At 46.2% G+C, this 26,563-nt stretch overlaps 1 protein-coding gene across 1 annotated transcript in view; it reads left to right on the forward strand.

The window, feature by feature from the left end:
* The first annotated feature begins 8,161 nt into the window (after positions 1-8,161).
* The window catches only part of ACE (angiotensin I converting enzyme), a 68,527-nt gene continuing 50,125 nt past the window's right edge, over positions 8,162-26,563 (forward strand). The window contains exon 1 of the mRNA XM_083407471.1: positions 8,162-9,111. Coding sequence (XP_083263597.1) covers positions 8,881-9,111 — 231 coding nt within the window. The 5' untranslated portion in view covers positions 8,162-8,880. The remainder of the gene's footprint in view (positions 9,112-26,563) is intronic.

The following is a 26,563-nucleotide window of genomic DNA, read 5'->3' on the forward strand; positions in this document are numbered from 1 at the left end:
TCTCTCTCTGGCAAGATCCACACTATACAGTGGTACCTCAGGTTACACGCTTCAGGTTACATACGCTTCAGGTTACAGACTCCGCTAACCCAGAAATATGACCTTGGGTTAAGAACTTTGCTTCAGGATGAGAACAGAAATCGTGCTCCGGCAGCACAGCGGCAGCGTTAGGCCCCATTAGCTAAAGTGGTGCTTCAGGTTAAGAACAGTTTCAGGTTAAGAACTGACCTCCGGAACGAATTAAGTACTTAACCCGAGGTACCACTGTACATTTAAAGCACATTCAAATACCAAACATTCAAAGGATGTGACTTCCTCCAGAGGATCCTGGGAAACTAAAAAAACCCCATGCAACAATTCCCAGCACCCTTAGCAAATTCCAGTTCCCAGGGTTGGGGGGGGGGGAATCCCATGAACATTTGAATGTGCTTTACATGTATAGTATGAAGCTACCCCCTCCCTTCTTCACATGCATACGCACCTGTTTTTCACACCGCTTCCTTTGCCTTGGCTTTCGCCCCACCTCCTAGCAAGGATAGGTGAACAGGTGGTGAACACCTACAGCTAAAGGAAAAAAAACGTGTGAGGCTACATGTTTGAAGAACAGCAAGGGGGAAAAAATAGAAAGGCTGTAAAATTATTTATTTACTGGGAGGAAAGTTCACAACGTACCATGTGAGTTATATAAAATTCTTTCCTTTGATTGTATGCAGTGAAAAAAGGGGGGAAATAGATGTTTTTAGGAAGGGACATAGCATTTAGTGCATGGGTAGGCAAACTAAGGCCCAGGGGCCGGATCCAGCTCAACTGCCTTCTAAATCCGGCCTGCGGACAGTCCGGGAATCAGCATGAGTAGAATGCAGGACACATGAGTAGAATGTGTTCTTTTATTTAAAATGTAGAATGTGTCCTTTTATTTAAAATGCATCTCTGAGTTATTTGTGGGGCCTGCCTGGTGTTTTTACATGAGTAGAACGTGTGCTTTTATTTAAAATGCATCTCTGGGTTATTTGTGGGGCATAGGAATTCGTTCATTTTTTTCCCTCCCCAAAATATAGTCCGGCCCCCCACTGAAAAGGTTTGCTGACCCCTGATTTAGTGTGTGGTCATCCTTTAAGGTAATAATAAATAAGCCTTTGCGGACTAATTAAGAACTGCGCCTTACTTATTTATTGAAAGCATTTATGTGCAGCCATTTGTCAGGGCAGCTCTAAAGCTGGTTATGTAAGACATCAATAAACATCATTAAAAATGATAAAATAGTGCAATACTCACTGGTATTAAAGGTCTCAGATAATGATTACATTGAGGCATGCTAGGCCAGGGGAACATATTATGAGCGTGAGCATGTCTACTCAAAAGCAAGTTCTGTTAATTTCAGTAGGACTTCCAGGTAACTGTTTTCTAGGAATCCCACTTCAGAAGTACAAAATACCAGGAGACATTAGGGTTTCTTTAACCTAACAAAGGAAAGTGTTTAATTTAAGCCAATGCTCATCAGGACTTAGAACTAGAACCTGGTTTGAATGAATGGGTCTATCACATGGGGTCTCACAAATCCCGTTGGGAGAGACAGATTAGCCCTAAAGCTGACCTTTACCCTGCCAACAGGCCCTGTAGTCCTGAAAGCAAGCTTTGGGGTGCTCTCTTAACTCCCAAGTATGCCTAAGGGAGTGCATGTAAACTTATCTCTACCTGAGCAATTATCTACACATACCTGCCACTGAAAATGGACATGTCTCAACCATGTCCTACTCCCTCACTCCACCTGCCAAAGATAATATGGGGATACTGGGCTTACTAATAAAGGTAAAGGGACCCCTGACCATTAGGTCCAGTCGTGGCCGACTCTGGGGTTGGGGCGCTCATCTCGCTTTACTGGCCAAGGGAGCCGGCGTACAGCTTCCGGGTCATGTGGCCAGCATGATTAAGCTGCTTCTGGCGAACCAGAGCAGTGCACGGAAACACTGTTTACCTTCCCGCCGGAAGGTATTTATCTACTTGTACTTTGACGTGCTTTCGAACTGCTAGGTTGGCAGGAGCAGAGACCGAGCAACGGGAGCTCACCCCGTTGCGGGGATTCAAACCACCAACCTTCTGATCAGCAAGTCCTAGGCTCTGTGGTTTAGACCACAGCACCACCCGTGTCCTTGGGCTTACTAGTAGTACATGTGAAAAGGATATTGGGGTCTTGGTAGACCACAAGCTTAACATGAGCCAACAGTATGATGATGCAGCAACAGCAAGAAAGCTAATACTGTCCTAGGTTGCATCAACAGAAGTATCGTTCCCAGATCAAGGGAAGTAATAGTACCCCTCAGTTCTGCCTTGGCCAGGCCACATCCGGAATACTGTGTCCAGTTCTGGGCACCACAATTTAAGAAGGATGTTGAAAAGCTGAAACAAGTGCAGAGGAGGGCAACCAAGATGTTAAAGGGTTTGGAAACCAAGCCTTATGAGGGAAGGATGAAAGAGCCGGGTATGTTTAGCTAGAAAAGAAGAGACTGAAAGGAGACTGGTATTACAGGTCAGGATATTAATAGATCGTGAAGCTGAGGCTCCAATACTTTGGCCACCTCATGAGAAGAGAAGACTCCCTGGGAAAGACCCTGATGTTGGGAAAGATGGAGGGCACAAGAAGAAGGAGACGGCAGAGGATGAGATGGTTGGGCAGTGTTCTCGAAGCTACAAACATGAGTCTGACCAAACTGTGGGAGGCAGTGGAAGACAGGAGTGCCTAGCGTCCATGGGGTCATGAAGAGTCTGACACGACTAAATGACTAAACAACAACAACGTCTTATTTGATTTTGCAGATTATTGTAGAAATGAAATTCTAGCTATTAAATATGATAAGTCAAAGGTCATGGTATTTTTTTTAAAAAAAAGGAAGGTCAGGTAATCCTGGACTGTGGCTGACCATATAATAGAACAAGTCCATTCTTGTAAGAATACCAGGATTTGCTTTCATGAATCTACCTATCTGGAACAAAGTCATCCTAGTGCATACGGTAAGAGCATTGCTTTTATTTTCATTCATAAAAAGAAGTCAACTTGTCCCAGCAGTGATTTAAGTATGCATTGCAAAAATTGTGACTGGTTTTGTTTGGAACATTTTTTTTAGAGCTCTTTTGGGCATACACAGTCTTTCTGGTACTACTTTTAATTTATGAGCTCATCTTAGCTCATTAGTTTGGCATAGATATATTCTATTCATTATTGGCTTCAAATGTTACATTACCTGATGAAATGTTATTACGTATATTTCTAATAACAACTTACAGAGCCATGGAACAGCAGCAACTGGAGTTATTTGGCAAATTTCATAACAATATTACATAATCCTGAATTTTTAACCATTATCTACAGTTGTCTGTATGACTCAGTAGAACTGTGCGTCCTTTTGTCAAATTTTATTTCTTGGTTTGTTCTTTTTCGTGAATTAAATAAACTCGAAAAACCCTTTTTTTTATGGCTTCAAATCTTCCCCTCTGCCCTTCTCCTCTTGGCAAATCAGGTGCTGGTTGACTATTTTGTCCTGATGTAGGCGAATGAATCAATGGATTACCATATTTTTCGCTCTATAAGACGCACCAGACCATAAGACACACCTAGTTTTTGGAAGAGGAAAACAAGAAAAAAAATATTCCGAATCTCAGAAGCCAGAACAGCAAGAGGGATCGCTGCGCAGTGAAAGCAGCAATCCCTTTTGCTGTTTTGGCTTCTGGGATAGCTGTGCAGCCTGCATTTGCTACATAAAACGCACACACATTTCCCCTTACTTTTTAGGAGGGAAAAAGTGAGTCTTATAGAGCAAAAAATACGGTAATTCTTTTCTGCTGTCACTGGAACTAGTGCAGGCCAAATCTATGGTTGAGAACAAGAGACATAGATGTTCAAGAGTGACATGCGCTAGTCAGTGGGCCATGTGCAGTCATTGGCCCTGACCTGTTCTGCTTTCAATAACTGCAAACTATATTTAATATTTTAAACAATAACCAAATACAGAAGAGCTATTTTCCTCACTCCGGTTAAATGCTTTACCTTCAAAGATTTTCGACAGCAGATTTGCTAGAGTTCCCTTTAAACATAAACGCTGCTGGTACAACCACTCAGAGGCTGAAATGGCTTCCCATGTGTTAATTTCATCCTTGTTTTTATTAACCATCTTGTGAGCTTGTTTCCTGATTGATCTTTAGAGACTCTTTTGAGTATCTTTCTTGACGGGACCAATACACTTTACATTACTGAACTGAAGGTAAAATATCTGAATGTTATCAGTGCTCTTGGATGTGCTACGATTGATCATTCTCAGCTTGCCAATTAAATAATAATAATTGGTTTCACTGAGGCTTGGACTGGTGTATTTTACACTTTGAATTTTCTCTTGTTTTCCAGTTGACTGATTAATTCTTCGGAACATAGGGATACCTTCTTGCCTGAAGAAGGTAATTAAACTCAATTGCCTCCCTTAGAATTCTTCATCACTTTCATCAAGGATACCCGACTAAACTGTATGTGAGGGATGGTGGTTCAGAATTTATTGATTGATTAAGTGGACATTAAAAGAGCATTTATCACAATCAGTTTTAAAGGACTTTATAATTTGAAGAAAAAGTGGCAGGCTGTTGAAATGGGAAAAAACAGGAGTGCCTTTCTTTCAGGAGACACAATTAGTGAAAGGGACATCCATCTTCTGCAACAGAGGTTCTCATACTGTGCCTATGGACCACTGGTTGTCCACACTCCGTTCATGAGAGTCATAGAGTCATAGAACTGTAGAGTTGGAAGGGACCCTGAGGATCATCTAGTCCAACCCCCTGCAATGCAGGAATAGGCAGCTGCCCCATACAGGGATCAAACCTGCAACCCATGGTGCATTATCAGCACCATGCTCAAAGTATGCAATCCTGAACTCTCTCTCTCTCTATATATATATATGATGGAGATTAAGACATTTTTTACCCATATGAAATTATTGAACAGGCCTAAAGGTAAAGGTAAAGGTACCCCTGCCTGTACGGGCCAGTCGTGTCCGACTCTGGGGTTGCGCGCCCATCTCGCTTAAGAGGCCGGGCCCAGCGCTGTCCGAAGACACTTCCTGGTCATGTGGCCAGCGTGACAAGCTGCATCTGGCGAGCCAGCGCAGCACACAGAAATGCCGTTTACCTTCCTGCTGTTAAGCGGTCCCTATTTATCTACTTGCACCCGAGGGTGCTTTCGAACTGCTAGGTTGGCAGGTGCTGGGACCGAGCAACGGGAGCGCACCCCACCGCGGGGATTCGAACCGCCGACCTGACGATTGGCAAGTCCTAGGCGCTGAGGTTTTACCCACAGCGCCACCCGCGTCCCTTTTGAACAGGCCTAGGATCCATAATTTTTATAATGATGTTAAAACACAGGCTGTGTGTGTACTTTGATTTGCAAAACAAAAAACGAAGTTTATTAAGTGTCCCACCAAGACTCCCACACTAATTTTCATGGTGAAAAACCATTGAGAACCATTGTTCTAGAACCCATGATTTCAAAGGCAAAGTGTACACTGCTTAACCCAACACAAAAACAAAAAGAATGGGAACAATAATAATCAAGACCTAGACTGCATAGTGTTAGACTCCAGAGGAGATCCAGAAGAGTGCTTCATCCTAGTTCAGATAGTATTTAATGGAACAATTGTCGCATTAAGAAGCATTTGTGTCCCCAAATATCAGAAATGTGTCATAATCCAGCCAAGTGAGGGAGCTGTCCAACAGTCTGAGGGTTTTATGTGCAGGAGAAGAGCTGTCCAGAAGTTTGTAGGACTAGGAGCCAATCTATGGAGACTGTTACTCAGTACTAGCAGCAAAATCTGGCTACACCTCCCTTCCTGGTCCATGGTTCTTCCTTTCAAGTAGGAATCAGCCTTGAGATGCCTCTTGTTGCACCTTTGAGACTGAAGGATGGTCTGGATTTATTGTCTCCTTTACTGAGAACCTGGCTCCATCCAGCTGGCAGCAGTGGCAGTGACAGAAGCAAGGCAGACACAGCAAAACTTTTGTGTGTGCTCGGACCCCCAGGGCCCCCTGGAGTTGGCCTCAGTGGCCTCAGTTGGCCAACAGGTGCATAGTTGGTACTTCACAGGTAGAGAGCTTCTCAACGAGCTTCGTGCTTCACAATGGACATTCATCTTTTCCGATTTTCATGGTCTGACATCCTTGGCAAGACATTAATTTTTTCTTTCTCTTTTGGCACCTGGTTCCCCTCTCTCATTTCCTTTTAAGCCAGTTTAGCCAGTGCTATTTTTCTAGAAAAAAGAGTTGTTGGAGCTCCAATGAACATCTTCCTTGTTCTCTACAATGGCAATGAGAGGTGCCAGAACTGAATTTTGGTGAGTTCCGGCTGAAAAAAAGCCATGCACTGCCCACCGTGCTCTGCAAGCTGGTGGTGGCTACCGCCTTACCTCTGGTGCTCTGACACCGCGGTGGCAACTGGGCCGGAGCCTGCGCCTCCACCGTGGGGCCTCTGTTGAGGCCTGCTGCAGCCATGGATGTACTTCAACAGAGGCCCCACAGCAGAGGTGCAGGGCCTAGCCCAGCCGCCACCACAGCACCGGAGCATGCAAGCGCGTCGCGTGTCATGATGGGGTGCCGTGACTTCATAACAGCATGTTGCAGCGATATCATGGCAAGTGTGGTGTGACACGCATGTACTGGGCACCCACATTGTGGGGCCCCAGTTGATGTACCTGTTATGCACACCAGGCACCTTTTGGGAAGTGTGTTTGAACAAAGCCACCCAAAACCATCTTTGGACGGCTTGCAAAGGTGAGGTTCTCAGTGACTACTACTGAAGATGGCTAGATCACCTACAGCATTAGAAGCAGTTGTTTCCAGTCACTGGGGAACATAAGCAGGAGAGGATTGTTATGTTCTTGTCCTGAGCTTCCTGGGGGCATTGGATGTTTTGTTGTGTTTTCAATATTTTGTTGGGAGCCACCTAGAGCGGCTGTGGCAACCCAGTCAGATGGGTGGGGTACAAATAATAAAATTATCATCTTCATCTGGTTGGCCACTGTCAGAACAGAATGCTAGACGAGATGGCTCTTTGCTTGATCCAGGAGGGCTTTTCAAAGGTACTTGACAGGGCCGTCTTAAGCATATCCGGCGCCGTGGTGCAAAGCTCCCTCCAGCGCCCCACCCCATTTCCCAGAGTTTTTTAGGGAGGACGGCGCTGGCGGCGGGGCTGGAGGAGGTGGGCAGCAGCTGGAAGGTGGCTCTGGTGGGGAAGAGGCGGAAACTGGACGCGGCTCTTCATGCCAAGGTGGCCATGGCAGGAGGCTCCGGGTGCGGCACGGCATGGTGGAGGCAGGCGAGGGCGGCGAGCTGATGCCGGGAGGCGCCACATCCAGCCTCCGCCTCTTCTCTGGTGCCCTCCAGAACTTGGCGCCCTGGCGCCCTGCGCCTCTATTGGCAAGACTAGAATATGGGATGGTTCCTCTGAGGAAACCCTGGAGGGAGGAAAGTGCTCTCCCAAAGGGAAAGGTGAAGGGGAAATGATTGTGAGAGACAGGTAGCTGAGGCACCGACAATACTGACTGAACACCTAGGTGCACACTTCGCTTTCCTTCCAGCAAAGATGGGAAAACCTGTGGCCTTCCGGATGTTACTGGACCAGAATTCTCTTCAGCCTCAGTCATAGGAGCCCAACTCCTAGGAGCTGAGGTCCCTTTCCCCCCTCCATAAAATATTTGAGCACCCCCCCCCCCAGTTAACGGATACTGCCATTCAAATGGTGTCCATGCACCATCTCTTGCAATCAACTATGTGCGGTGGGACTTACCTTCCTCTTCCAATATCTTATTCAAGTTGGCACCCCTGGCCTCAGCCATCGCTTAAAGTCCTGGTACTCAAGTGCCATGGGGACCACCACAAAATGGCTGCCATGGGCAGGGGGTAGGGAAGAGGTGCTGGTAAAGAGGTGCTGGTACTGGATCCTGTCACAAAAGAAGCCCTGGTCCCAGCCAACATGGCCAGTGCTGGTGATGGCAGTCATTCTGGGGCAACACCTGGAGGGCCACACAGGTTCCCCACATCACCTATTCCCCATCTGACCCAATCAGTGGACGATTCCATGCGGTGCCGGAGGGGGGAGGCAAGGGTACTTCACCTCACTTCTTCCTGTCCCTGGACCCTTGTGGCTTTCTGAGGAGAAAGCGCTTCTCCCCCGTTGCTCCTTTGGTGCCTGCCTTGCCTCAGGATGTTTTGGTGTGCGTGTGTTTCCCGCCCTCTGGCGTCGCCCCCCAGGAGCGGGGTCTCGCGGTGCCGCGAGGGAAACCCCGAGCGGGGGCGAGAGGCCGGAGCCCAGAGCTGGCGGCGACTTGGAGGCCAATTGGCGAGGCGAGGAAGGCAGCGCTCTCTCGCTCGCTCGCTCCATTGGAATGCTTTCCTCTGAGGAGAGCAGGCGAGCTGCGTCCGGCTCGCCGCCGCTCTCCTCCGTCCGGAGAGCAGCGGGCTCTTCGAGGCGCCTCTTCCCGCCCTGAAGTCCCTTCTCTTCCTCCGGACTCCCACCCCACCCCACCGACTTCCCATTCCTGAGGACGGGCGCCCAAGCTTCTCCTCCAGCAATCCGCGCCTCGCGCTCTCTCTCTCGCGCGCCCTCTTCGCCTGGGCGCGCGTTTGTTTTGCCCGTGACGGCGGCGAGGCACCGGAGCGGACTTTGGCAAGGCGAGGGGCCGCCCTTGCGGCGAGTGCTCGGCGGCGGCGGCGAGCCCCCGAGGGCAGCCTTGGTGCGCTTATCTGCTCCGAAGAGCGAGGCAGGCGCGGCCGTGGGCAGGGTCTCCGGGGAGCCGGCGGCAGCTTTATAAGCCAGCGCTCTTGGCGGGGACGGCCTCGTCTGGCGCCGAGATGCCTCCTGTCACCACCTTCCTGCTGCTGCTCTTCCTCGGCGGCGGCGGCGGCGGAGGGGCGCTCGCCCTGGAGGACCCTCTCATGCCCGGAGAATACAACCACACCGAAGAGGGAGCCGTGCAGTTCGCCCAGGACTACAACAGCACCGGCGAGACGGTCTTCTTCGAGAGCGTCTCCGCCAGCTGGAATTACAACACCAACCTGACAGACTTCAACTCCCAGCAGCAGGTAAGCTCCGGCCGCCCAAGCAGACACCTGAGGCGAAGCCCCTGCCCAGCCTCAGCCGCAGCAAGCAGACTTTTCTTTTGGGTGCATCTTTCTCACTTTTCTGCGTCCTTCCTTTGGCCCTCCTTCTGTAACTTTGGCACTTGAGCCAAGCTGAAAGGTCACAGCGCCAGCCTGGGCAAACAGGGGTGCCAACTTGAATAAAATATGATGGGGCCCCCCAGGTAAGCATAGGCAACCACATGACACTATTTGAATGGCAACGCCCATCAACTTTGTGAGGGTCAGCCCCCTCAAATGCTTTATTGTGTGGGGGACAGAAGCCCCCACAGCTCTTAGGAGTTGGCTCCTATGGGGCGAAATATCCACCTTCAGTTGGGCCTAAAGCTCTCCTTCTGCCCCATAGGGGCCGAGACCCCTTTGGTCTCCCCCGAATAAAATATTTGAGGGGGTTGCCCCTCCAAAGTTGATGGGTGTTGCAGTTCAAATGGTACACATGTGCCATGTCATGTGATCAGTTCTGCAGGCGGAGCTTACCTGTGCGTTCTCCCCCCCCCCAATATTTTATTCAAGTTGACATCCCTGTTCCACCCTGCCACAGTGAACGCAGCAGTTTATCTCCTTATCAGTTGCCTCTGATGCCAAACTGCCAACATATATGTGTGTTTGTGTGTAAATTAAATATAATTTACAGTATATTATTGTCACAGAATAATATCTGTTGCTTCTAACTTCAGGACCCTGGAGCAAATTCTGGATCTTGAGCAAAGCCTGGTTTCCCTGTCTTGATGTTTTCCCCCGCTGCCATCCGATCTGACCCCGTCTGGTTCATTTTAACATAGAGTCAGACGTTCCCTGCCGTGGGCTTTTCTGGTAGCCTTTATATCCTACAGTACCTTTTGGGAGTACTGCCATGACATTAAAGATAATCAGCTGTGGTAGTCAACATTTATTTTTGTATGCCCTGCCTTTGTATGCTATTTCTCCTCCTTGTGATGCTGTTGGTGTTCCATTTTGCAGACGGAGAAACTGAGACAGGTTTCCCTGAGGGTGCTTGTTGTTGTTGTTTAGTCGTTTAGTCATGTCTGACTCTTCGTGACCCCCTGGACCAGAGCACGCCAGGCACTCCTGTCTTCCACTGCCTCCCACAGTTTGGTCAAACTCATGCTGGTAGCTTCGAGAACACTGTCCAACCATCTCGTCCTCTGTCGTCCCCTTCTCCTTGTGCCCTCCATCTTTCCCAACATCAGGGTCTTTTCCAGGGAGTCTTCTCTTCTCATGAGGTGGCTAAAGTATTGGAGCCTCAGCTTCAGGATCTGTCCTTCCAGTGAGCACTCAGGGCTGATTTCCTTAATGACCCCCAAACTGAGAAGTCAGAAAACGCAGCGATGGAGACCTGTGGACACAGTTACACCTTCAAAGCTCATTCGGAGCTCCTTGTTTCCCTCAAAGAATTATGGGAGCTGTAGTTTCTCCCTCACAGAGTTACAATTCCCAGCAGTGCTTAACAAACTACAGCGCCCAGAATTATTTGAGGGGGTGGCTGTACTTCAAGCACCGTTTAACGGTATCGTGCGTTCTTGGTGCGCAGCTATTGTTCCCCCCGCTCGCTGCCTGAAGTCCCACGCAGAATTTGATTTCTCCTACTGAGGTGTTGATCTCTTGTGGCTTCTTCTTTTCCTGGGCTGAGCCTGCATTGGAATGAGGTGGTGGGGGACTGGGGGGAAGTGTAAAAACCAGTAAGCCAGGTAATTTGGCTCTATCTAAAAGGGACGCACATGGCGCTGTGGGTTAAACCACAGAGCCTAGGACTTGCCGATCAGGAGGTCAGCGGTTCGAATCCCCGCAACAGCATGAGCTCCCGTCCCTCGGTCCCAGCTCCTGCCCACCTAGCAGTTCAAAAGCACGTCAAAGTGCAAGTAGATAAATAGGTACCGCTCCGGCGGGAAGGTAATCGGCGTTTCCGTGTGCTGCTCTGGTTCGCCAGAAGCGGCTTAGTCCTGCTGGCCACATGACCCAGAAGCTGTCTGCAGACAAATGCCGGCTCCCTCGGCCAATAAAGCAAGATGAGGGCCGCAACCCCAGAGTCGGTCACGACTGGACCTAATGGTCAGGGGTCCCTTTACCTTTACCTTTACCTCTCTATCTAATTGAGAACTAATTGGTGATATTCATTACTATAAAATATTGTTGAGAGGGGAGGATGTTTAGTTAGAAGTTTGGGTGCTGAGGGGAGATGATCAGGGCTGGTGGTTAAATGGACCCTGCATGAACTGGGGTGTGCTCTGGTCCATGGGGCCACGAAGAGTCGGACACGGCTAAACGACTAAACAACAACAATCCCTGTTCATCCTGCCGCATCTCAAAAAAGGACATTGTAGGGCTGGATAAGGTGCAGTAACAAGGAACCAGAATGATTGGTTGTGGTTCACTTCTCCAGTGAAGAAAGGTTGCAAGACTTCCTTCCGTTTAGGAAGCAGGCGATTTAAGGATGGGCATATATAGAGGGTTGCATAAGTCTGCGTGGTGTGGAGAAAATGGACGGGGATAGGATTTCCTCCCTCTCTCATAATGCTAGAACTTCGGGTCGTCCAGTGAAGCTGCTTAGTGGGAGATCTAAGAGAAAGAAGAGGAGTCTGCCTAACTGAACTGCGGAACTCACTGCCACAAGATGTGTTGGCTGTCAACTTTAGGTGGCTTTAAAAGGGGGGTTAGACAAGGGTGATAAGGCTATCTATGACTGCCCCCTCCAGGACCCAAGGCAGCAGGGCCATAATTTGTTTCTTGGCACCTTGAGCAAACAATATGAAATACTTATTTATTTATGACATTTCTATCCAGTGTTTCCTCCAAGGAGCTCAAGATGGTGTACATAATTCTCCTCCCCATTTTATCCTTACAACAATCCTGTGAGGTAGGTTAGGCTGAGAGTGAGTGACTGGCCGAAGGTCATTCAATGACCTTCATGGTTTGGGTGTGTGTTTGTGTGCAGATTTGAATCCTTGTGTTCCAGGTCCTAGTCTGATGCTTTAACTCAGGCATGTCCAAAGTCCGTCTCAGCTTGCCGGTTGGTTTAATCTGGCCCCTGTGGCAGTTTATTTTCTGTGGTAAAATCCTAAAAAAACCCTCAACAACATCAATCCTTAAAAAAGTTCAACAACTTTGGCCCTCATGGCCCTTCACTTCATCAAATCTGTCCCTCTTTGGAAAAAGTTTGGACACCACTGCTTTAACAACTACATTATACCAGCTCTTCTGTCCCTAAGCTAACCGCATATTTTACGACATAAAAAATTAACAGCAGCTGCGACAAAATGATAAACAAGTAAATCCATGTAATGTAGACTATTTAATAATATATGACAGTATTACTAGAATAAATCAGAAAATGGAAAATGGAATGTATGCTTATTAGATCTCACAGAACACTAAAAAGAATATTAAACAAAAATCACAATATTATACAGGTTTATTTAGGATGTAACCCTCCAAGGTTTAATTGCAGGGGGGGAAATGATCACTTGGCTGAAATTTATTTGTTCTGCAATTTCATGTTCAACTGAAAGGATTGTCATATTTGATCTCAGGTAAAGGTAAAGGGACCCCTGACCATTAGGTCCAGTCGTGCCTGACTGTGGGGTTGCGGTGCTCATCTTGCTTTATTGGCTGAGGGAGCCGGCATACAGCTTCCGGGTCATGTGGCAATCATGACTAAGCCGCTTCTGGCAAACCAGAGCAGTGCATGGAAACGCCGTTTACCTTTGTGCTTTCGAATGGCTAGGTTGGCAGGAGCAGGGACCAAGCAACGGGAGCTCACCCCGTTGCGGGGATTCGAACTGCCGACCTTCTGATCGGCAAGCCCTAGGCTCTGTGGCTTAACCCACAGCGCCACCCACATCCCTTTGATCTCAGGTAGGTTTTAATTAATTCTCCCTTGCTGAAGCTCCATTCACAGAATGCTACCATAATGTTTACACAGCTGCCACTAACTTGAGTGGTACACATTATTATTTTTCTTGCAGCGACACCTCACCCCCAACCACAATAATATTTAGTATTGCCCATTACCATTGATTTCGACTAACAAATTATTAAAAGAAACAAATGCTATTTTTGTTAATGTATGTGTGTGCACTGTTGAATTACTTTGAATGGTTAGCACACCTTTTATTTGTATTATAAAATTTATATACTGCTTGATTGTGAGGAAAGAAGAAAAAACTAAAGACCTCAGAGCAGTTTATAAAAAAAGAAAAGCTGGCTGCGTGTCAAATAGTTGTTGCCTTAATTCAAAGCAACCACACTCAGACTTTAAGACTGAAGAAGAAGAAGAAGAAGAAGAAGAAGAAGAAGAAGGGGAGGAGTTTGGATTTGATATCCCGCTTTATCACTACCCGAAGGAGTCTCAAAGCGGCTAACATTCTCCTTTCCCTTCCTCCCCCACAACAAACACTCTGTGAGGTGAGTGGGGCTGAGAGACTTCAAAGAAGTGTGACTGGCCCAAGGTCACCCAGCAGCTGCATGTGGAGGAGCGGAGACGTGAACCCGGTTCCCCAGATTACAAGTCTATCGCTCTAAACCACTACACCACACTGGCTAAAATAAGATAAGAAAGTTTATTATAAGTCATACATAATTGGATAATAAAGGCTTCCTGTTCTAACTAAGTTGGAGATGCAGAGGAGCCTTGCTTGCCCTTTGACCTCTGCAGGAGAAAGTGTTCCTTCACACAGCACACAGTTCAGCTCAACTCCCACGGGAGGCAATGACTGTCACGAACCTGAGCAGCTTTGAAAGAGAACTGGAGGAATTCCTGGAGGAAGAAGAAGAAGAGTTTGGATTTGATATCCCGCTTTATCACTACCCTAAGGAGTCTCAAAGCGGCTAACAATCTCCTTTCCCTTCCTCCCCCACAACAAACACTCTGTGAGGTGAGTGGGGCTGAGAGACTTTAAAGAAGTGTGACTAGCCCAAGGTCACCCAGCAGCTGCATGTGGAGGAGCGGGGAATCGAACCCGGTTCACCAGATTACGAGACTACCGCTCTTAACCACTACACCACACTGGCTATCAGTTGGTGGTAGCTTTGGCAGCTATGCCGTGCGTCCGCAGTCGAAGGTAGTATGCTTCAGAAATGAATGCCAAGTTGCTAGAAACCGCACAAAGGGATAGTCCTCTTGTGTTCTTGGTTTCCCACAGGCATGTAGTTGGCCACCGTGAGAACAGGATGCTGTGGTCTTTGGGCTCATCCAGCAGGCTCGTCTTACGTTCTTATGAGAGAGGCACAAGAAGATATCTCCTCCTCTTTCTTGACTTCAGAAGTATGAGCAGGGAAGCAAGTTGGGGCACCCTAAAAACACCAGTCTAGGATCAAACGAGAGGTCAGCACTGGCAAAGGGCAGTGAGGTTGTCTAGGGAGCTGGGAGGTACAGCCCTCTATCTCCTTTCTCCCCATGCAACCCCCACCAGCATTAGGTACAAGCTGAGTTGCATCCCAACCGTTTCAACATAGACATCTTACAGTTGTCATGATTATGGTGCCCCCGTGAATCAAGGGCCCCATTCACCCCATCTTTTTCTTCCAACCCTGCAAAGCAGAACCTGATTCTGGGATGGTGTCACTTCTCAGAATGGACCCTGATTCCAAATACAAGCTTCTGGAAAACAACAGCAGGAGGAAGCTGTTGCTCTTGTGTCCTGTTTGTGGGCTTCCCGTAGGCAGCTGCTTGGCCACCTAGTAGAAAGAACAAGTTGGGTGAGATCAAGAAGGGCTCTTGTTGTGCACTCTAGTGTGCTATATTTGTGGGCTTCCTAGACAGATCTGTCTGACCACTGTGGAATACAAGATACTAAATTAGAAGGACTCTTAGATTTGGTCTGCAAGGTTTAGCCCTATGTTCTTACTCAAGTAAGCATGCCAGCCAGGGCATGTAGCGTGACGTCAAATGGTGTGGAATTACTGGGCTGTATTTTCCACCCTGTGCTTCTTCTCCAAGCTGAGGCTGGAAGGTCTGTGTCCAAGAGGAGCAGGTCATGAGTGACGAGGAAGTTTTGCCACATACTAAAAGCAGATTTCTGTTTTTGATATCTTAGCCTTCTGTTCCAGGTTAAGTAATCCAGAGTGCCCCCACAAGTCAAATTTAGTTCTCATGGTTGGTCATGCAGATTTGAAAGTGCACTCTGTGCAAAAAGCAAAGATGTCCTCAGAAAAGATTAAACATTAAACAGCAGCAGCAGCAGCAGCCTGCTTTGTGGGCCGTTGCAGCTGATTGCCAGCATGGAGGTGGCAGTCTGAGAATTGCTGCAAATGCCTGGCTCCCAGCCTGCCTCTTCCAAACTCTTTGCAGCCTCCTCTCTTGATGTACAAGCACAGGAAGGGAACTTCCTTCAATGTTAGTGCTCACAATGAAGAACGAACTCTTTCCAGCTTGCATACAGGATCTAGGAGCTAACAGAGGAAGAGATTGTTTAATTGTGTGTTTTAACGGGACAGCAAAGTGACATGGCTTGCCAAAGAACAAATAGAAGCGAGGGCTGGTGGCGTATACATTTTCCAGGCATGCCCTTCCAACAAGTCTAGGTAGTCTAGAGCTGTTTCTTGCACAGTGACTGCATTTCCACTGCTGGGCTATTAATCCACGTTCCCACAATGATATTCAAAGTGCATATGTATTCTGTTCTTTGTTGTAAGGTAAAACTGTTTGATGCATAGTTTGTTGTTTCTCAAAACAGCTTCGTCCTGTCTGCAGTCATAAGCCATTCCTAATTTGTCTCTTGGACGCGGGTGGCGCTGTGAGTTACACCACAGAGCTTGGGACTTGCCGATCAGAAGGTCGCCGGTTTGAATTCCCGCGACGGGATGAGCTCCCGTCGCTTGGTCCCTGCTCCTGCCAACCTAGCAGTTCGAAAGCACATCAAAGTGCAATTAGATAAATAGGTACCGCTCCGGCGGGAAGGTAAACGGCGTTTCCATGCGCTGCTCTGGTTCGCCAGAAGCGGCTTAGTTATGCTGGCCACATGACCCGGAAGCTGTATGCCGGCTCCCTCGGCCAATAAAGCAAGATGAGGGCCGCAACCCCAAAGTTGGTCATGACTGGGCCTAATGGTCAGGGGTCCCTTTTCCTTTACCTTTTCTCTAGCCAAGATGTGAACAACTTTGTACAGGGCAAAGATATCCCTGCACATCAACAGCCCTCGGTGTGTTCACTATGCTCTAAAGTTGCAACGTGAACACATGCCTTTTGACTGCTTTGTGCAGTGGGCAGAAGATGAGGTGGACTTTCCCTTCCCTGTATGTTTTTGTGGATATTTTCTGCTCACACAAAGGGCAAAGGAATTGATGTTGCAGGGAAGCTAGGAGAGGCCAGGTGGCATGCAAAGGAGCTAGCCAAGAAGAGAGAGGCTAAGAAAGAATGGAAGGTGTTGGAAACATGGAGAAGGTTTAAATGTCGAATCCTGGTACAGTAGAGTATCGTTAATAGCGTTAGCTGGGAAACTGACATGCCAACCCAAAACTGCCAGAGGAAATACTAGTCCCTTATTATTTTATAATAATTTTGTAAAGAAACAAGAATGTGACTGTTATGTACTGAAGTTCTCACCCTGGGCCAGCAGCGGGATACTGTAGATAGTTTTCACTCAGGTCCACATATGCAAATAAGGAATTGAAAGTGACGTTCAGTGATTGGATAGTTACAGAAAGTTGTTACTGTTGGGTTGTAATGGAGCGCTATACAGTATAAGCAGACTGGCTGAACCATTCAATTCAGTTCTGTTCTGGCCTGTGAATAAACAAGAGCTGTTTGAAGAATCGCTGTGTTGTCTGATATGTTCACCCACAACTTAACAGTGACAGAAATCCTCCCTCAGCGTACATAAGAATGTGACAAGACCTTTTGGAATAATTTTTGAAATGTTTATTACAAGATATTGTACATGCTGGTACACTGATCAGGATGTGTTTTGTAATTTGTTGTTATATGAGTTCCTTAGTTTATTCTTCTTTTATTCAAAAAGAAGAAGAAGAGTTTGGATTTGATATCCCGCTTTATCACTACCCGAAGGAGTCTCAACATTCTCCTTTCCCTTCCTCCCCCACAACAAACACTCTGTGAGGTGAGTGGGGCTGAGAGACTTCAGGGAAGTGTGACTAGCCCAAGGTCACCCAGCAGCTGCATGTGGAGGAGCGGGGACGCGAACCCGGTTCCCCAGATTATGAGACTACCGCTCTTAACCACTACACCACACTGGCTCTCAAAAAATAAGGGGGGAACCCCTAATTTAAAAAGAAGAGAGATGCTGGAAGACTGGATGATTTGGGATGGGGCCAGGGGTATTAGTAGTGCTATTTTGCTCAAAAAAGAAGTGCCAGAACTCATCACCAGAACTTCTGCCTTGTTCTCTTATAATGGCAATGGTGCCCACCTGAGAGGTGCTGGAACTGAGTTCCAGTGAGTTCCAGCTGAAAAAAAAAGCTCTGGGTATTTGTCTATGAAAAGGTTTTCATGGACCCCAACAGAGGCTGACGGCCAGTGTGGATGTGTGGTGGTGTCCAGTGGCAAGACCGTGTGTGTGTGTGTGTGTGTGTGTGAGACTGAGCTTCAGTTTTTGTCTTGCTCTTCTTGCAGGATGTTAGAGACAGGCACAACAAGAAATAGCGCAGAAAGAGATCCCTCAGATTTTTGAGATGACGTTTCATATTTGAGGTCAGGAACTAGTTTCCTCCTCAGACGTGATAAATATTTTGCCTCCCCACCCCAACCCAACCCTAAGCTTTATCTGTGGCACTTGTGTGCGGCACACAGGACACAGCACTCTCAGCTAAAGCTGCACAGATTTCTGCGACGGGAAAATGTTTTCTCGTTGAAATCAGTGAGACCTGAAAGTAACTAACAACAGGTGCGTTGTGACAGATGGGGTTAAATAGCATCCTCTTCCTCTGTCTGACAGGACACCTGTTTTATACACTAAACAAGCTGCAGTCAGATAAGGTCAAAATACTTCTGACCATTGTGTGACCTTCCACCATCTTGCTCAACAAAGTGCTAAGGTCCCCAATAAACATCTTTACGTGGCTTTTGTGAACTTTAGCTATGGCATGTGATTCAGCTGATAGAAATCACCTATGGTGCAAGTTGGGTAACGCTAATATAGATAACTGCCTATTGGCAGAAGCCTGGATAGTTAGATGTCAAGAGTGGAAAAAGCAAGATTTCTCGCTATCATGAGACTCTTGGAGAGATAAAGATATGAACGCTGATTTATTTAAATATTTATAAGCCATACTTTCATGAAAGTACAGCAAAAAAAATCAATAAATGCTGGTTGGTTAAAAAAAGGGGGGTGAGGAATTCACATTGTGATGGTTAATCTAAGGTTACCAGACGTCCCCGTCTCCCAGATTTACAAATCAGTCCCCATACAAAATCTATTGAAGTTGAAAAGTGTCCGCAGATTTATTGAAAAAAATCTGGTAACCTTAGGTTAATCATAGCTCATATGGTTAAACGAACTAATATAATAAGGGTCAGAGAAGGCAGGCAACAGAATAATAATTTTGTTCATTTTATTGTGGAATACCAAAATACAGGATGCAGTTAACGCACAAACCTTGAAATATAGATTACCTTACTTTAAACTTAGCAAGTTACACATGATGGCAATTTTTCTGGGGGGGAGGAGAGTATGTTTGCACTAAAATTGATGTGATTTTGAGTAGAATCAATTTGTATAACCAGTTTATAACTGTTATGCAAATTTGGGGAAGTAATGAAAATTTCAGTATATCACTTCCAGCCTATAAGGGAACTTAATGGAAAAAATATAGATGGAAGCAAAATAAATGGTTCAGGTTTTGTTTGGGGCAGGAAAATGGGCCAGGGTGGTTTTTTGCAAATTATGAATTTGGAATCTCTACAGAATTTTTTTTTAACACAGTTTCCTCTCTTAGTCCTTCATCAACTCTTATTTATGCAGAAGTTGCACTTTAACTGTGGTCCAAGTCCAGAATGCTATAATTAACTCTTTTTTAAATTCTGAAACTCTTCCAATAGATATCTTTCTAAATGTTATCTTCAGACACAATAAAAGACTTGCTCTATTTGGTCACCCTTAATGCAGATGTTAAACTCAAAGATAAAATTTCTTTTAAAAGAAAGCACGTTGTCTGTTAGAGCAATAACTTCAAGTTCAAAAATTTCCTGATGGTTTTTGATGTATATAAATGATGATATTTGTTTCATATTTGTTTCATCTTTTCCTATTTTTTATAATAATTTTTATTAGTTTTCAATTACGCTGGTACTTTGGTTTTGGGGTTTGGGAGTCCGTTCGACTCCTGGAACCATTCAAAAACCAAAGCGTGGCTTCTGATTGGCTGCAAGAGCGCCCTGCAGCAAATTGGAAGCCACGCTGGACGTTCGGCTTCTGGAAATCGTTCAAAAACCTGAACACTCACTTCCAGGTTTCGATCGTTCAGGAGCCGATTTGTTCGAGAACCAAGGCATTTGGCTTCCAAGGTACGACTGTACAGTCCAATAATAGCCTAATTATAACAATACCAATTTATAATACAATTATTAATACCAATTCAGAGCTAAAGAGCAGGTTTTCCCTAGGAAAGGAGCAAAGCAAGGGGGAAACCACTTGGACCTGGGCCTAGAAAGCATGAGTCAAATGCAAACTGCTTGGACCCACGCTTTCTAGGCGTGGGTCAAGCGGAAGTGTAGGTGAGCTCTAGTTTTGACTTCCAATTGCAGGACGTGGCTTGACTCATTTTATGGAGCCATCTGAAGCTATTTGGTCTGCAATCCGATTTCTGCTGGGTTCATGCTCTCTGCTTATGGTGAATTGTGGTGTGGATTGCCAAGTAAGCAAATCTGTGGGGTGGATGAGCTGGTCAGATCTGGTGCTGCCCCCCAAGACCTTTCCATCCCTGCCAGTCAACTCTAGATCACCCAGTGGCATAGCGTGGGGGGTGCAGGGGGGGCCGGCCGCACAGGGCGCAACATCTGGGGGGGCGCGCGCTCGCACTCGCAGCTCTCTGCCCCTACCTGGCTCACTCACTCTCTCTCACTGCAGTGCTGGCTGTGAGAATCCGATCCAAGCCGCCGGGTCGCCCCCCACTGTGGAGGGGAGGGTGCCAGGCGTGCGGTGCGGTGCAGAGAGAGAGCGAGGGACTATCTGGGGGAGGGACAGTGCAGCGGGGGGGGGGGGGCGCAAATTACTTGCCTTGCCCCGGGTGCTGACAACCCACGCTACGCCACTGAGATCACCTATTTATGAATCCAGATTTCTCTCTTCACTTTAAGTGGCTACAGTTTGTGACTGTGATCATGTTTTATTTATTTTGCTCTCAGGCACCGAAGACAGTTTACATTGATTGGGGATTTAGACTGTGTAGCCAGTTTTATACTAACTACAGAGTGAGCTGATGGCATCATGCTGTACCAGTGCTCCCATTGGGGATTAAAATAAGACAAGGTGGCCCTGTCAGAGATTGGTGGAGAAGCTGTAAACAAAGGCTAATGAGGTATAAGATTAGGCATCGCCATTGTGAAGTCTATATTTCTAGCCCATCAGCTGGTTGCAGGCAAAGTAACTCTACAGATAATAAAGGCAGCGGAGATTGGCTTTATTAAATATATTTCAAGACAACAGTCTGGATTAATACGATACGATAATCTTTATTGTCATTGTCCCATACAGAACAACGAAACTTGAAAAATCTACATAAGACATTCAAAAACCAACAAGCCTGCTACCCCAGCTATCCCAACCTGGTTAGCCCCCTAAAAACTCTGATACCCCATTTTTAAATACGATATACTCCCATAGAGACTCCTTATACTGCGTTTAAAACCAAAATCGCATTTGGGTAGAAACTGTTTCTCAGGCGGCTAGTCCTAGTCTTTATAACCCTGTACCTTCTTCCAGAAGGCAGAAGTTGAAAGAGATCATTTCTGGGGTGCACACTATCCTGCGCTATATGTGCAGCTTTCTTATGGCACCTGGAAGCATAGATTTGATCCAAGGTGGGAAGAGTGCACCCAATTATTCTCTCCGCAGACTTTACAACCCTGGACAGCATTGTTTTTCCCCTGACTGTGCAGCTCCCAAACTACACACACAGACCATAAGTTAATACACTCTCCACAGTACAATGGTAAAATGCCATCAATCAATTAAAGAATTAATAAACCATTTATTATAAGAGGTGAGATGCAACACAACCAGACACAGGGAAGACCTTTCCGGCACAAAGATAGGCCAGTCTGGGAAACTGCCGTCCTTAAGAGAATAACAAATAAGCTATGGATGACACATAGATAGATCAAGAAAGATCTGTGTGTGGGTTAATTTCACAACATATGCCAGTACTTCAGGAAATGAACAATCCACGCATCAGTGTTTTGCTCAGCATGGTTGATCTACATTTATATTCAAACATATATATAGTGTTGTTCTACTAATGAACACAGGAAGTGGGTTCAAAGTGAAGATTAATTTATCTTCACCTTGAATCCACTTCCTGTGTTCGTTAGTAGAACAACACTCTATATTGCTTCATTGGTAACCTAATAGGAAAAATGACTATTACTCATACTTAAGCTAAGCACAACCATAAGTGCTCCTGATGAGGCATGTTTTTTGTTTAAACCAATTCATGAACCAGAAACTTCTGTGCTGGCCACTGATGATGAACCATATGTTGTAGATATTACTGACATTTTATTGTGCTGTTTTTGCGATACGCAGACGACATGAGAGGACTTGGGACTATCGAGGGGGTATACAGTTGCAGGCACAATCTTGATAAAGGCCGCAACCAGGAGCAAAGGGCTAAAGCCCTCTACCTTCAAAACTAGGGTCCTAATCCAGATTACTTTGGACCATTTGTGTCCTAGCACCCAAAAAATAAATATATTTTTAAGGCACAGCTACATGGCCCAGATACAGTGGTACCTCGGGTTAAGTACTTAATTCGTTCCGGAGGTCCGTACTTAACCTGAAACATCACTTTAGCTAATGGGGCCTCCTGCTGCTGCTGCCGCGCCGCCGGAGCACGATTTCTGTTCTCATCCTGAAGCAAAGTTCTTAACCTGAATTTCTGGGTTAGCGGAGTCTGTAACCTGAAGCGTATGTAACCTGAAGCTTTTGTAACCTGAGGTACCACTGTAATGTGTGCTCTATGGACTGTTGGCTGGCTTTGGCTGGGAATAAAAAATTTTCAGGGGTGGAGGTCTGGCTGGGCAAGACGGCAAGTTGACAACAGGATTGTTTAGGTTTATGAAGCAAGCTGCTGAAATATGGCTGTTAATTCCACCCCCAGCTGATTTTGTTGTTGCTGTTTAGTCGTTTAGTCATGTCCGACTCTTCATCACCCCATGGACCAGAGCACATCAGGCCCTCCTGTCTTCCACTGCCTCCCACAGTTTGGTCAAACTCATGTTCGTAGCTTTGAGAACACTGTCCAACCATCTTGTCCTCCGTCGTCCCCTTCTCTTATTGCCCTCCATCTTTCCCAACATTCAGGGTCTTTTCCAGGGAGTCTTCTCTTCTCATGAGCTGACCAAAGTAGATTTTTATATTGTGTTATTTTTATTTTGTGTAACACATGGCAAAAGGGCATGTTAGAAATGCGATGGAACAAATAAATAGATGGAAATGTGGTCAAAGGCTCAGTAATTAGTGTGGTTGCAGACTGCAGCTCTGCCACAAATCCCTATTTTCTTGGAATCCTTCAGTTCTGTCACCCTAGCCTTTCAAAGCTCTGGTGGAGGAGGGGACACTCTTATCTTAAGCAAGAAATGATGTACTGTAACTGATGGATTTCTGCATGCAAATAGGCTTGGTACACAGGATTTCCTTTCTATTTATTTTTGGCACAGTTTGCCCATATTTCTGTTCAGGCTTTCTGTTTGTTGTTTCGTAACTCTCAATTACCTGCTACATTGGGAGTTTGTTTTCCCTACGAAGTGGCATGTTATTTTTGGAAATTGCCTCCTAATCTGCAAGGAAGCACATTTCCTGGTAACAAACTTCGCACCCATCCACCACCTTCTGATTCGGTAGCATATTTTTCCTGGACTTCAGTTTACTCTAGCATGCAGTTTTTGTATGAGGTTGGGAACTTTTACACTTGTGGACTTCTTGTTACATTTTGAGGACCGATTCTTTCATATCCTTGATGTATCCAGACACAGAGGTTAGAGCCGATTGGATTCCTTTTCTGTCGTCAGCTAGAAGTGGAATTTAAAAGGGCGATCCTTTTATCCTGTTTACTCAGAAGTAGGGATGGGTGAAATTGTCAGTTCTGGGTTCTCTCTATTTTTCATTGATCCAGCCTTAAGTTCACACTTCCACATTAGTTTTCCATTCAAACAAACAAAACCTCATGAAAATTCACCCACATTTTAGTGCAAATCTCTCAGAATATACATATTTTGTATGTAATTTTGCCTAATATACATATTTGTGCAGACTATTTTTTCCTTAATATAACGGGTTGTTGTATTTTCACTAATATATGCCTTTCCGTACACGTTACTTGACCGCAGATTTCAAAGGATGGCTGTGGTTTGTTTTCTCTTCCTGTTTTGGAAAATGCAATTCATCTTTAAATGCAGATTGAATCAAATTTCTACACCACCCCTAGTCAAAAGCAAATAGCATTCAGCAGCACCCTGCAACTTTGATTAAACACTTCTTCCTTGCAGCTTTTGCCTCCAATTGCTTCCTGTTAAAGTGGCATAGCATTAGTGATGAGCTGCCCCTTAATTAGTAAGATCTCATTCCTTGGGGTGGGGATGGAGAGTTTCAAACAGTCTTTCCCTCTCATTGTTTTTTTCCTTTTTTAATTTCATGGCGAAATACTGTCATTTCACACTTTAATAAAGGAAAAGGAAAAACTCAGTAAATGAAGCCACTCTCCTTCAGGGAACAGGAACTAACCAGTTAGTGGTAACGGCACTAATGCAACGCCGTGCTGAACAGGAAGCAATTAGAGACAGATGCTACAAAGTGAAAGTTTCTGATTGAGACACAGAAGCCCTAAAGAAAATATAACAACTCCAATACAAGCTGGCGCCGCAATTGCATTGGCGGGGGGTGGGGGAGCAGGTAGGAATCATCACCATAGGCCTGAAAATGATGGGAGGACAACAGCAGCCACAGCAATTTAAATGCAGCAGGTTGGCCGTAACATTGCCTGGATTCCACATAACAAGCAAGTGGTTGCAGACTAAATCACTAGTGTGGAATCAACTAGGAAGCTACAATGGTAGTAAGCCTTTTGGATTATCACTTTGATCCCTGATTGCAACGGTTTGGCAGCAACACCATCTGCAGCCAGTGACGGAATATTTACAGTGGTACCTTGGGTTACATACTTAATTTGTTCTGGAGGTCCGCTCTTAACCTGAAACTGTTCTTAACCTGAAGCACCACTTTAGCTAATGGGGCCTCCTGCTGCTGCCGCGCCGCCGGAGCACAATTTCTGTTCTCATCCTGAAGCAAAGTTCTTAACCCGAGGTACTATTTCTGGGTTAGCGGAGTCTGTAACCTGAAGCGTAAGTAATCCGAGGTACCACTGTACTAGAAACAGAGCCCTCATTTATTCATTTCAGGGGGTGGGGAGTGGGAAGCTGTCCACATTTCTACCTTGGCTCATACATATCTTCAGTGAAATGTGCATTTAGAACCGAGTGTACAATATTTTTTTTAATGTGTTTGCATCTGTACAATTCACCCACGCCACCTGTTTTGATCTGATCTGCTTCTTTCCAGTTTCATTATGATAAGGGTTTCCTCCATCTGTAGGTTTTGGGTTATTCTGGGCAGTCCCTGGGGAAGTGGGGGTACTTCTGATCTTCCTACTCCTTAACTCCTTGTTCTGTGATGAGAACTGTATCTGGCAGATTATGCTGCTACTGCTCTCTTTCTGCAGTGGCGTAGTGTGGGGGGTGCAGGGGGGGCCGGCCGCACCGGGCGCAACATCTGGGGGGGGGGCGCTCGCACTCGCAGCTCTCTGCCCCTACCTGGCTCACTCACTCTCTCTCACTGCAGTGCTGGTTGTGCGAATCCGATCCGAGCCGCCGGGTCGCCGCCCACTGTGGAGGGGAGGGTGCCAGGCGTGCGGTGCGGTGCGGAGAGAGAGCGAGGGACTATCTGGGGGAGGGACAGTGCAGTGGGGGGGGGCGCAAATTACTTGCCTTGCCCCGGGTGCTGACAACCCACGCTACGCCACTGTCTTTCTGGCTATTTAAAAGTATTACAGGAGAAACAAAGGAAGGATTTTGGGGATAACGGATTCACCCCTTATTATAAAAAATAAAAATAACAACCGTTTTCCTGTTATATTTCAAAATTTCAGTAAAGATACTGACAGAAGGGTGCAGTCGCTGTTAAATGTGAGAAAGCTTTTACTTATTACATTGTAAATTATTGCTTATTGTTGGATGGAAAGGCCGCCTTGCAAAATTTGAAAACGTAATGTTGATAATAAATAAATATTGTGGAAGATCCATGTCCAAAAAGTGTGCTGTTGGCTTAAACCTGAAACTGCAATAATCATGGAGAGAATGAAATTCCCCAGCTCCACTGCCAGCGCCCATAGGTGCTTCAAAGCCAGCCAAAACTAATCATTTAGCTCAGTTGGTTACAGTGTGGTGCTGACAACACCAAGGTTGCAGGTTCGAATCCCTGCATGGGACACCTGCATATTCCTGCATTGCAGGGGGTTGGACTAGATGATCCTCAGGGTCCCTTCCAACTCATACAGTTCTATGATTCCGTCACTCTGCTTTTGCTATCTTGAGGAGAGAGCACAATGGAGCTACCACAATCTCCTTTCCTGATTTTTAAGGGCTGAAAAATGCAGCAATGGCAGGCAGTGGTGTGCTGGATACACACACACACACACACACACACACACACATTTAATGAGACAATAAATTGCAATTAAAAATTATCAGAAGGTGGAGAAAATTTTAGTGAAATTCTCATGAGCCAGGTGCAGGGTTTTTGTTGCACTTACTTTACTTTTGGGGTGGCAGAGGGGTGCTCTGAAGCACCCTTTCGCCCATCCTACAAATCAGCTCGCCATTGGTCTGCACCCTGCAGCCCTCCCGGGTGCACATACTTCATGAGGTCGCTCCTTCCTGTGTGGCGTTTTCAGATGAGAACGACTGGGCAGCCAGGGAAGCAGCAAAGGAAAAATGCACCTGCCATGCTTGACCTTCTTGCAATAATAAGATACACTCAAAACCCCTCTTCTATCAGAAGTCTGAAGAAATTCTAAAACGTATTGAGGATGAGACCAAAACAACCCCCTAAAAAGGAAATGGCTGCTTTGTAAGACCTTTCAGAAACTGCAGGGCAGATTTCAGCACAGCACTAGTGCCAAGGTTTTGGTGGCTGCCAGTCTGTCTGGGACCGACCAAGATGGACCGTTGAAG

The sequence above is a fragment of the Podarcis tiliguerta genome (assembly GCF_965153285.1).
Source record: "Podarcis tiliguerta genome assembly, chromosome: 13".
Classification (NCBI taxonomy): Eukaryota; Metazoa; Chordata; class Lepidosauria; order Squamata; family Lacertidae; genus Podarcis; species Podarcis tiliguerta.